A 13,380-nucleotide genomic window follows, 5' to 3' on the forward strand; every position below is an offset into this window, starting at 1 on the left:
TACGAATTTTCAGTTATTATTCGAAATCCAGGAGCCGCAAAACGCAACCCCGATCAAGTTCTTATCACAGTAGGGCTGCCAAAGCCAAATATAGACTGATTTTCCAAATGGGGTCGACTTGCAACAACGCGCGGCAACGCCGCTTGAGAAAAGCACAGCCCTCTACGCGCGTCGAGTGACTTCTTCCGCCTTTTAAAACGAACATTTTTCCGAGCGTTTGGGAGTAAAATTACAATCCGCAGAAGGGCGACACCAACAGTTGTACGGAAAAACAACAAACACCGAACAAGACATCGCAATCAGACGTGCGAAGCATTTATTATTCTTCCGAAATGGTGTTTCGGCGAGACGAATCCGTTCGTTCCGCCGCTGCTCTAATCGATTCCGAAACACACGGCCGGGCGGCGCCACAGTCGCGCAGTCAGTCCGACTAGGAAACGATTGGGCGTGTAAAGTTTCGCAGAAAATCCAGTTGAAAAGTGTGTGTTTTTCTAGATAATGTGAGTCCTGAATGCTTGCAAAGGTGAGTGGTGGATTTTTACACGTCGCCGTCGCCTCGTGCGACGCCAACGGCCTTTTCCGGGTCGTTTTTCGCCGATATTCGACCCGTTCGGGTATCATCTGTGCGCGCTGTTGTGGTTAAAAATACGTTCGATGTGATATATCGGTGAGTGTTTTCATCGTTTTTCGCAAACTTCGTGTCATCGATTTGTCAAATAGCGGTCGAAATCTGGCGTTTAATCTGGCTCTCGATGAGGGATCCGAGTGACAGATAGGGTTTCGCAAAACATTGATTTTCCGCCCCGGAGGGAGAGTTTATTGAACCTCATCTAAAAATTTTCCCTTAATGTTTCTCTCTCGAGGGCCAATCGATATTTCTGACGTCGCTGTCGGCTTTATTTATATTCCGTCGCGTCCGGGGGTGGGTTCGAACGCAGGGACGGCGGATTCCAGGTCTTCGTTTGAGGTTAATTTTTTTATTTAGGTCGCACCTGGAAAATGGGACGTGAGTCAACCGGATGCGTGATTCAAAAGCCATTTGGTCGATAAGGGTTTTTAGCGAATCGGTTTTTAATGAGACTAGAGACTAATTATTATTCTAATGTGTCGGGACAGGTCTTTTAAATTGTTTTCGTTTGTACGCACGGCCTTCAAATTTGTTGGCATTTGAAACTGTGTCGGTGATTGTACGGGACGTTTCGAAAGATGCGCGGATGGTAGTATTTCTCAGGAAATGAATGCAGGGATAAAAAGAGATAAATCGCGGTGTCAACATAACGGGCCTGAAATTCGCAGTTGTACCTTTTCTACAATTACCACTACATTCGCCATATATTCCAAGCGACCGCGGCTGTTAAAATAAGAAAAAGGCAATGGTATTTAACGAAAACGAATTTGAAGAGTAACAAGAAATCTAATAGGTATTTGTCTCCCCTACATTTTTAGAAGTAATTTTACGAGTAAACGACACAATGTCGATTTGACAGCTTTTGACGTCACATTGTGTGACGTTACATTGTGCCCGACCATCGATTTCAAAGTCCGCGCGTAATCCTGTAATCAATGAAAATTGTAAGTCTACTGCTAAGTAGTTCCAAGCGAAATGCGGAGTTGCCAAGCTGGCGAACTTTATGTAGTATCGAAAGGCAGCTCCGAATGGAACTGGCTGCGGTGCGGTGAAGGAAGTGCAGCAACTAGTATTTTATTGTGTAAATGTCTATATTATGCATCGATCTTAATTGGCTTGACCGATATCGTTCAATTACCCAAGTGTCCCACGTCGTACGGTCCCATACCGGCCGGTAATTTATCGTCGCAGTTGCGTAAGACAAAAATGCGTTAAATGAGTGGCGTTTTTTTCCCATGCCAGTTCTTTGATAATTTATTATTAGGGGCAACTTTCCAAGTAATTCGCCTAACGCCTAACGACGCAGATGTACATAATGTTACTTAACGATAAAACATAAAAGTCCATATATAAAATGTATTTCAAAATGTTTCACTTCGCTCCATCATTTTATGGCGTACCCAGTATACAGGGTGTTCTAAAATGTTGTACCCAGATTTTAATTTGAAATAAGTTTCTTTTCTTACACATGCTTCGTGACCGAAATTTTAGTTTTTGTGATATTTATATCAAAGTTAATGTGTATGATGCGTTTTAGGGCTTACGTCGTCTATTATTTTGTAGGGGTCAAGCCCTCTTTTCTCTCTCTGAACTTTTTTACCGTGCGCCGCTGGTAAATTCAAAATGAGCTTTCGGCTTTATTTAGAAACTTTTTAGTCTCTTGTAATTGATTCTGTGTTTGCCACCCGGAAAAAAAATTGAAATCATTTCCCTACTCCCTTCTCCAAAATACTCAATTAGGTGCTGCTCAAGTGTATGCGACGGTCATTTTAAGCTTCAGCTTCGTCGCGAGCCACTTCGAATGTTTCCGGTACTTTGGTCACGGTTTAAGGAGCGATCGGATGTTTTCGGCAGATTTTAGCCACTGATGTTCATGTCACACGTCACTGAGTAATTCTATTGCTGAACGGCAAGTGTATTTATAAAATTTGTTACATAATATACCATTCTTGGTGTCCGTTCATTTGAAATAAAATTTTTAACTGAACAATGACAATGACTGCCATATCCATTTCCATATTATTTGAAAGGCAGGTTATGTGTATTTATTAATTTTGTTTTAATCTGTTTAACAGTAAAATGGAAAATAACTGTTAATATTCAAACATTAACTTTATTTATCATTTAATGTTGAAACCCCCATATCGCCACGCCAGACCGGAAGTTTTATTTGGTTCTAGTAATTTTCCAAAAAAAAAAATCGGGCGGTAACAAAAAAAGTGTATGAACGTCGGAAATTGTAACTCGTTATAGGAACGTTGTCTGTATTTACATTATATGCGACGGAAGTTGCAGCGATAATTTGTCGTGCTATCGTCCGGAGGAAAGAAAAAAACCGTGCGCCAGAGGCGTCCCGACAAAAAGCGTAGCATAAAAGGGTCTCTGACACTATGTTTTGATATTTTGAAAATAATGGAAAAGGAGTGTTTTTTTATTCATAATTAATAAAAAGTTAATAAAACAATAAAATGTATCAACCATCGTTTTTCTGTTTCCTAATTTTTTTATTAGGAAAAAGTTAAAAAATGTGTGTGTCAATGGAAACCATAAATTCCTTTTGAAAAGAGCATAAGAGCATAAAAGTTTTTGCGCGGCTTCCATTTTCTATACATCTTTTTTCGCCTTCCGGCAGTGATAAGTTTTTTTTTTTGTGAAAGAGCAAAATTGAGTATTCACAATGTATTTGGAGACAGTACCTTATCTCAGAAACTATAGGGGATGGAGCCAAAAGTTAAGTGAGGTGTTACAAGCCTTTGATTTATTTTAATTTTGTATTTAGTTGCGAGTGGGCGAATAACAACTTTCTTATTTTAATTGGAACACCTGGCATATTACTTCATTTTTGAATTCTGTATAAAATTCTCAACATATTTGGTGTATAATGTCCTATACCTGTCTTACCGTTTTAGACATTTTTATTCTTTTATTTCAAAAATGACGTTTGCATGACGTAAAATATCTGCCTATTTCTTCATTCAAAAGTATTTATTGTTTCACTTGAATAAGTTTTGCTGAAGACAAAGGACTCGAATTACGGATTTCGTAAGAAATGTAATTTTCAAATACAGGGTGCACGATTAAAAATGAAATTAAAAAAATCTACCAAAAAACTTTTTTTTAAAATGGAAACCACCTATTTTTGTAATCTTGTCATATTTAGCATTAAAAAATAAGGCAGTTTTATACAAGGTTGTATATGCCTATTATTTTTACTTTTTGAAATATTTCCTTTTAAACATCTGTCTATCACAAATAATTTGCTGTTGAAATTTAAGGTCAGTTAGGGTAAGGTGGCTATGACGGCGTTTGAACAACAAGTGCTAAAGTGCTGCCACTATGATTTACCATTTCATAGTTGACCATAATCTTGCCGATGCGCTTATCGAAGATTATGTATACGGAATAAGACCAAGGGTACGCGATAATGTTGGGGAATATTTTATTAATTTTATTTTATTAATGTCCTCCACTCTGAGCAATACAATTCGTATAAAGATTTTTTCGATGATCAAACGAACTTACCTGGTAAGTGAAGTTCGATCGTAATTATATGTTACACCTCTTCGTAGAAATCAATATACGTAGTCCCCCTTCTAGTCGCTAGGTGGCACCACAGCTTTAAAGCAGAGCCAAAAAACTGTGGAATAACTTACCATGCACGGTATATTCGCCATCTATGGTCTTAACCTCATTCTATTTTAAAGCCCGTTTATAATAAATTTGCCAAAGGGCATTTTAGTACTGTTCAGAACAGTACATTGGGCGGGAATGGGTGATTTCTACGAAGAGGTGTAACATATAATTACGATCGAACTTCACTTACCAGGTAAGTTCATTTGATCATCGAATTATATGTTACACCTCTTCTATCTATGAAATCAATATACGTAGACATACGTAGAAGCTCCTTGGAGATCAGGCGTAACTACCATTCTCCCCAATAGTGTGCATTTAAATAGTTGCTAATTTCTTGACTTGTCTGATAAGGAGCGCCATCCTGATGCCAAATTAAGTTTCGTCGCTCCTTTTCAGGCACTTCATTTTCAACAAAGGGATGGATAATATTTAAAAGCTCTCAGTATTATTCTGAACCTCCAAATGGCGCACCATACTTTGACAGAAGTTCTAACTGGTTTTGTAACTTTCATATGTTTTTATGTATTAGGTATTTTTATTATTAAAAACTTTTAGTTGGCGTTGGAAATATGAACTCATCTGTCCAAATAATATCAGCAAATATATTTTCTGAAAAGTGTGTCTCCATAAAAAAATCTAACCTAATGTTGTCATCCCGTTGCTCTACAGTTGCTTATTTGAAGGGTCGTTCGAAACGTTGTTCTTTTGACATCTAAATCTAAAGACGCATTTCGGGTTGAATTTTTAAGGGTATCTGCAAAATGCAATAACATATTAAGTTGCTTTTCATCATTGAAAATATGATGACGTCTATTTTATTCTTTCTTCAAGGTTCCATATATTCTAAAGTGTTGGTAAATCCTGTCGAGGATCTTTTTTTCTGAGTGCCTCCTTAATGGAAATTTTGTTTATAATCTCTAAGATCCAGGGTGCGGTTTATATTGCTCGATATCTAACTTACTAACATATAAATTTTTTACTCTGTTGTAAACATGATACCCAAGCAAGCAAATAAATTAAATTTGGAAACCATAAATAAATAAATAATGTGCCAAAAAATATTTTAATTAACACTAGCACTTGTTTTGTTCAAACACCGCCATAGCCACCTTACACTAACTGAACTTATATTTCAACAGCAAATTATTTGTGATAGACAGATGTTTAAAAGGAAATATTTCAAAAAGTAAAACTCTTAGGCATATACAATCTTATATTAAATCGCCATAATTTTTAATGCTAAATATGACAAGATTATAAAAATAGGTAGCTTCCATTAAAAAAAAGTCTTTTGGCAGTTTCTCCAATTTCATTTTTAATCTAATTTTTCACTTGCCCTGTATTAATATGTATCGAAATTTCTTATGAAATCCGTTCAAATCCTTTGTCTACAACAAAACTTACTCAAGTGAAACAATGAATGCTTTCGAATGAAGAAATTAGCAGATATTTTATGTATTGCAAACGTCATTTTTCGCATAAAAAATTAAAAATATGAAACATGGTTAGTCTTAGGTATAGGACAATATACATATATATGCCAAGAATTTTGTATGGAATTCAAAAATTAAATAATATACCAAGTGTTCTATTTAAAATAAGAACGTTGACACTCGCCCACGAAAAATGAAACACCCTGTATATACAACATTAAAATAATTTGAAGATCCATCCCCTATATAAAGAAGAAAGTATAGGAGACCTTTTACGGAACTTTCAAATATTTTTTATTTGACACTTATACGCCAACAAAAGCCCGAAAAAAGTGATCTGCATGTATCATGTGCGCTATCTCGGACCAAAGTTTTTTGCTATAATTCCAATGGTGTTTGAAATTATTCAAGACAAGGCAATTTTTTGTAACCTGTATATCGACATAGATCGCAGGAAATGTTTCCAAAAAATTTTTTCTATTTTCTATAGCTATAGCGTTTTCTTCCAAAGGATAATCGGGTTTACTGACCTGCCTGTATATAAGACGGTGGATATAAATACTTGCTTAACCTTAGTCAAGAAACGATCTCTAGACGGAGACTAACCTGGAAATAGGCATCCGGGGGCCCCGCGTATTTAAATAATTGGTCTATTTTGGGAACGCCTCTATGATGACTCAAAGTTTACCTTAAGGCTTTGATGGATGCGTACCGGAACGCTTGCCAAAATTTGGCGGCCATATTTTGTAACTCATCCGGTTTGTTGTACGTTATGTATATGTTTCAAGTGGCGTATGCCATCGTATCTTGAGGATGTTTAAGTGAAAAAACATGATTTTTTAAGGGTTTTCTTAAAAAACCGGGACGGTTTGTTGAACTTGGCAAATATCGCAAATCAACATTTACCCAAAAAATATCAGAAAATTTTAATATTTCGTGAAACATGATAGGGAAAATTAATTTATTAGATATTTTCGGCAAGTCTGATCTAAACATATTTACGTTGCCAATTTTTTATAACACGTATTTTTAGATCCAGCCTGAAAAAAAAAATCCTAATAATTTAATTGTCATATTGATTGACTAACTTCCCGAAATTTTGAGATATTTTTTAACAAAATGTTGAATTGCGAATGCTCGAAAAATAAATCGAGCATTACATTTAAAAAAATAAAGTTGATGGCTCCTTAGGAAAAGCTGTGAAACTGGCAACGTAGGAAATATTAGTTTTAGATCCGGTACTACCCATAAACCCCGTATGCAATTTTTCGTAACTACATGTAAAGCGATTGTTGAAATAATAATGTTCCAATGTTTTTTTTTTTTTTTTTTTTGGTGACGAGAACCGCTATGTTGTAAAGTGAGACAAGTGAGAACACAGGTGTACAAAATTAAACTTTTTGACACATGTTTTTATTTTGAAAACTGATTTTATATCATTTTGGTAGGCTGATATCAAAAATTCAATGCATTTATTTGTATCATGTGAGGTTTTTTGCAAATATTAAAGAAAAAAATCTAAAATAATTTATTTTTTATTCAGTAAAAAATTGGAATGCTTGTTGGACACTAGCGGTCCTTCCTGAGTAAAATGTTGACCTCTTTTCCGCGATCCCGGTAAAAGCTTGATGTCAGGCCAGCTGCCAGTAAATGCTTGTCACGAAGTTTGGATGCTAACATTTCAGATGCATCCTTTGGATCTGAAATCTGGTTTGAAATCTGAGTCATCTGGGAATAAGATTCCTGTCGTTCTGACGATATGACTTTCTAGTTTTTTTTTATACGGTAGGCGTCTCGGTATAATAATAATCGGTATAATAAATAAATAAGCGTGGTATACATTTTTCACAAAAGGAATTGTAGTTAACCTTTGCTTAACTACCACAGATATAACAAAAGTTATTTGGATTGGTCACATAATGTCTTCTTTCCATATTTATACGTTCTGGAACACTAGAAATGCGCCACAATGAAAACAACAACCGCGAACACGACAACGAATACAACCAAACCACACATAAGCAGGTTACAACGCTGTATCGACACTTCTGCGTCAACTCTGTTGCTTTGTAGAGAAATCTAATATTATCCAGCGTTGTCTTGCCAACTCACATTTAATTTCAAAAAAATCAATCAATCATCATGCCTAACGTGAAACAAACATATTTTAAAAATATAGAGCGCTATAAAAAAAAGACGTGATAGAAGAAAAATATGGCGTTTTTTGGAAAAAGGGGCCCCCAAAAATATACAAATAAGCAAACAGCTTTCAAACATCAACATCACCATAGACCTGTGTAATTAGTCTAGGACGCACGCGGCATCATCTTAGGTGGTTCCTAGTCTACCTCTATGCAAAATGGAGTGAGTTGGAGTGTGGGTGCATCCCGCGGTGAGCGACAATGTCTATTAATAGTGTTCGACCAGCAAACAATTGCGAATCGAATTGAATTAGCCGGCCGTCCACATCAAAGGACCGCACATCCGCCCAAAATGAAAATTCGATAGAAATTGTGAAGCGTGGCAGAAAATAATTTTCGAAAAGCACTGTGCGTTATTTGCAAAAAATATTTGATAATTATTTTTATTAGTTTAAGTTCTAAAGTTTTTTTTAACTTTTGCTTTTTTTTGTGGTATACGTAACTTTTGTTGTCTTTGCCTGAATTTATCGAAGTTAGCTACCGACATCAATAAACCACCAGACTGGTAGGATAGAACATTATGTATATGCCCTAGGATAGAACGAACATTAGGGACGAGTTTTTAAAGAGTTTTTATTAATAATATAATATTAGTAATTTATTGTTTATTTAGGTATAATTACAGCTGTGTTGAAACGAACAGCAAAAATGGCGTCATTCATGGAAAATCTTATCCCTGTAGAAAGCTCATCAATACAAATTAAAAACAAACCATACACATGAACAGAACGATACAAGAATCGTAGATTAATTAATTAAATAGGTTAACGATTATAACCCGTTTTTTAAATTAAATTTATGTTTTGATAAATGATACTGTAAGTTTGGTGAGCTTTTTGTATAACCTATATTTCACCTCAGTATCTGATAGAATGGATGAATGTTTCTATTCATTTTTTTATTTATTTTATAAAACTATGTCTATATATACAGGGTGTTTTCTAACAGAATTTCAATAATTAAGTTGGCGATTTTTGGGTCCATTTTAAGAAGAAAGCTTCATATGAACTTAACGTTTTAACTTTCTGGATACAGGGGGGTGGGGGGTAAGTTTTGAAAAATAAAAAATATTTTTTTTAATATCTGCAATACCATTTTAGATATTTTAATGAAATCTGGCACACATGTACTATCTATCAAGAGGCATTATTTCGTGCACCACAATTCTTTTAGAATACACAGTGGAGTGGGGGTACGGATTTCTCATAAAATAACAATCTCCAATTATTTTTAAAGAAATTTAATTTCCTGATTTTTTTCAATCCGATGTACGGTTTTCGCTGGGGAAAATAAAAACCTCTTTGGTCATAACAATTTCGTTAAAATGACATTATTATTTCTTACTTAAGTAATTGTCCATCTGTGTTATTAAAATACTTAAAAAAATCGAAGTACGAATACGAAGTCCCTAAATTAGCGTTTCCATAATTTTGGTTTTAGATGGAAGGTGTCTAGAGCTTTCTTCTCAAAGGCTTCCATAACTATATTCGCTATGACTGGTGGTAGTGGAGAACCCATAGCTGTTCCCGACATTTGTTCAAAAATTTGGCCGTTATAAGAAAACTAAACTGATCTTCAATTGTTCAATGAAGTGAAAAAAATTAAGTACGAAACTATCAGTTTTCCCTGCAAAGGGTTTTAATAAGGAAGCTAGATATTTTGCTAGAGAATATGTGGGAGAACCAATGGTGCTGACAAGAGGTCGAAGGGGTAATCTTGGTTTGTAAATCTACGCACACAGATAATGCATTGTTACATCATCATCCAACCCAAAAATCATCAGTTATCAACTCTCTTGTTTACAGAGTCGTAAAACTATCTCAGCCCGAGTCACTGAACCCAGAATTAAAACTCCTTACCTCTGCTCTTCTCTCCAATAATTTCCACATTAAAGATATGAAGCTTTCCATCACAAAATACACTTCACCACAACCTTCCAATAGCAATCAAGCCGAAAGCAATCCCACAATTGCCTCTGTGGTCCTTCCTTATATTCAAAACATCACTGACCACATATCAAAAGCTCTAAAGAAATATAACGTCAAAACCAGATTGCGGCAAAAAATGCATTGGAGAGATCGAACGTAAAATATCAACTAGACTCATAGAACATGAAAGAGCCTTAAGACTAAGACAAATAAACCCATGAGCAGTTGCCGAACACAATCACGAAACCGGACATCAAATTTTATTCGATAAAACTAAAATTTTTGCATGTAATCAATTCTTCTACCAACGAAAAATCCGAGAGTCTATAGAACTCTATAAGCAACCTAACAATCTTAATCGCGACCCAGGTCTATAGCTGTCACGAATATGGGAATCAGGCATCCAAGACGGTGTTTACGCCCCTCATTTAACTTCGCTCCCCGAAAATAATATATAAGTATGTACAGAGTAAAATGCGAACCAGTTTCAGTCAAGCTCTGAAGAAGCCAACAGGATGATTGACGAAACGTTAGCTAGTTCGACTCAACAAAAACCGTTGCAGGAGGAATTCAGATGTTTTATAAAAAGTATAACAGTCTTCTAATTTTTTTTCTGGAGGACACTAATGGACATCTAAAAACTAGATATTTTGTATTTAAAAAAAACAGTTCTCGATTTAACCAGTGTAGTGGCGACCTAATTAACCGAAATATTATTTGTTCATAGACAGTCAGTTGCACCCCACTGATTTCCCTTAAAAAATTTGACATTTGCATTCATTTATCAGCAGATTCGATTTCATAATTTTCTTTGTCCGTCGCACGATTTTCACTTAAAAATAAAAACTAATTTCTCTGCAAGCTGTCATATTAACGATATTGTTTTGACCATGCAGAGAAGAAATTTTTATTTTTTTAAGCGAAAACTGTACATCGGATTGAAAAAAATCAAGAAATTAATTTGATTAGAGATTGTAAGAATAATTTTTATTTATTTATTTATGTCTGCCAAAATAGACAAGTAAAATTCCGTACGGCCTCCACTGGTGTATTTTTTAAAAATCGTGGTGCACTAAATAATGCCTTTTGATACACAGTAAATGTGCGCCTGTATCTTAAAAGCTAAGACGTTTAGGACAAATGTTCATATGAAGTTTTCTTTTGAAAATGGACCCAAAAATCGCCCCCATGATTATTGACATTCAATACCCTGTACAAAAAAAGTAAAAAGTAAATAGTCATATGTTATATAACGTTGTATATGTTGTGTAACTTATAACGTTAATGTTATTTTTTTGCAAAAAAATGGTGCAACTTGGGTTGCATACTGTTGTTTTTGCTTTTTCGTGTAGTCCTTGGAGTAGCTATATGTCTTGAAGTGCAAATACGTTTTCCAGCACCACCATATTTTACTCCCTGCTTCGCTTTTGTCCTTGAAACGTTGCCAACAGAACTATTAGTCTCACTCACGACTAAATAAGAAAACAGAAAAAGGTTATGGTTTCTTTATAAAGTTTTAATGTCCGATGTTTACAGTACAGTAAAATTTTAAAAATATAGCAATCTGCGTTACTGGAGTGTTAGTTTTACAAAAGTGGTACTTTAACTAACGCTAACACTCAAGATATAACTATTTTGATCGTGATTTCGATTTTTGTTGTATGTATATTTGTTCTTAACCTTTTTAATGTTATTGTTATCCAATGGCCTAATGTTCCTAACCACTGGTGGGCGGCCGTCGCTTCTCCTAGCCGTAAAATGTAGGGGTGGGATGCAGAGACGTGCTCGCTCGTAGTGGCAGGGGTGGTTACCAATTTTCGTCCTTTCTTACGTAACGAACTTATCTCGGTAATCGACGGAAGGGTCGCGGCGGGCGGCGGTTTCTTGGCGGGGGCAACCGGCCCGCTGGTCGCGAAGCGTCGCGGCGCCCGCCAGGCGGCCTCGTCCCCGCTGGCGACGCCGGTCTCTCGTAAAAAGGGGATACATACAGAGGGAGACTATAAAGTAACAAACATCAATGCCGACGAATATGATAATAGTAATAATAAAAACTGGGCATCCTAATCGGGCGTAAAATATAAAAAAATTAAAAAAGCAGCGGGAAAAAAACAGCTTTGCATAATTTTTAAAAAAATTGATTTTATGTGTTTGATTTCGTTGATTCGTTGCCAATTTGAATTTACACGTGTAAAGCAATTTTGTATTAATGCAAAAATAAATACACGGGGAATTTTTATAGCAATAAAATGCCGCACCGAACAAAATAGATTGTTCAGATTGCTTCCACTTATACTTCAACAGATGTTGTTTCGGCCTAAATATCTATGTGATCAATGCAAGACGGCCGTCTCTAACGATCACCATGAAATTGCTTGGTAGTGAGAGAGACAGAATTAATTGTACTTGGCACTTATTATTTTAATTTGTACGCCCATACTTAGAGATGGATTCATGTATTGTCTGTGTAATGATAGATCGGGATGTTCCTTAATGATATGCGAATATTTAAGTAAGTGAATGTGCGTGTGCAAATTATGATAATTTGTTACTTAAACTATTGGCCGAAAACTCCGTCCCTGCAAATTAAACCAATACCAAAAAAATTAATAAATTAAATTTAAAAAAATAAATACCATATAAAATATGCCTTGCCTCACTTACAACATTTTTATTAAAAAATATTTTGCACTGCGCCCAATACCAATTCTATGGCATTAAATATACAATCGTAAGGAGGCAATCTTAAAACTTTATGACCAATTTCAGCAATATTTTTTTTGTAATATTTGACGATTTTGAACAACTCACATTTTAGTCCATTTTCTAGGTAATTAATCCGCTTACTGCACAGCCAATTGATAATTTCTTTTTTTCTTGTCGATGCGTTTTACGAAGTCTAGAATGATAGCATGCATGCAGCAGTTTTTCAAAAGTAAACCTGTTTTGTAACCAAAACTACAATAATTATCCGGAAATTGATTCCATCTGTCGAATGTAGGACACGGGGGCGTAATAGACAAGAGTACACTGGCAGGTAAATAGGTGGGTTTTGCCATTCTTAGTATACGAATTTTATGACCGACTATGCCATCGCAAATTGTAGCAACTATATATTCTTTTCTTTGATTGTAATTCCTATATTTAATACGTCTATACATCGTGGACGCTTTTTCGTGTTAGATTTTTTTTAAAATCTTATTTAGATTTATTTTAATTACCAGTTGGAAGCATTTTTAAGAGGTACACTGAAAACTTTATCTAGTGTAAAAAAGGCAAAATATGAAAAATAAACTGAATTAGAAAGGTACAACAGGGTTTAAAGGTTGGAAGAAAGTCCACACAAAGGGGGTATTAGATTTATGGTAAAATTGCATTTGGTCTATTTTACAAAAGTTTTTTTCAACGCTTTCCCCTAATTTAGAGTCACAAATAAAAGCTCCCTAACCCCCACCAAAGTTACACAACAACTCAATTCTTCCCAATCTCATAAAACCCCGAAACTTGCAAAAAACTGCCGCCGCCGGCGGTATTTTCGAGCGTCCCGCCAAAGAGGC

At 35.5% G+C, this 13,380-nt stretch overlaps 1 protein-coding gene across 4 annotated transcripts in view; it reads left to right on the forward strand.

Moving 5' to 3' along the window:
• The first annotated feature begins 368 nt into the window (after nucleotides 1–368).
• The window catches only part of LOC132708411 (talin-1), a 38,394-nt gene continuing 25,382 nt past the window's right edge, over nucleotides 369–13,380 (forward strand). For 3 of the 4 annotated variants that reach the window (XM_060680732.1, XM_060680737.1, XM_060680740.1), the window contains exon 1: nucleotides 369–523. In XM_060680732.1, the coding sequence (XP_060536715.1) occupies nucleotides 512–523 (12 nt within the window). In that variant the 5' untranslated portion in view covers nucleotides 369–511. The other variant, XM_060680734.1, reaches the window with a different exon arrangement.

This window comes from Cylas formicarius, unplaced genomic scaffold (genome assembly GCF_029955315.1).
Source record: "Cylas formicarius isolate icCylForm1 unplaced genomic scaffold, icCylForm1.1 PGA_scaffold_10__41_contigs__length_53128322, whole genome shotgun sequence".
In the NCBI taxonomy this organism is placed as follows: domain Eukaryota; kingdom Metazoa; phylum Arthropoda; class Insecta; order Coleoptera; family Brentidae; genus Cylas; species Cylas formicarius.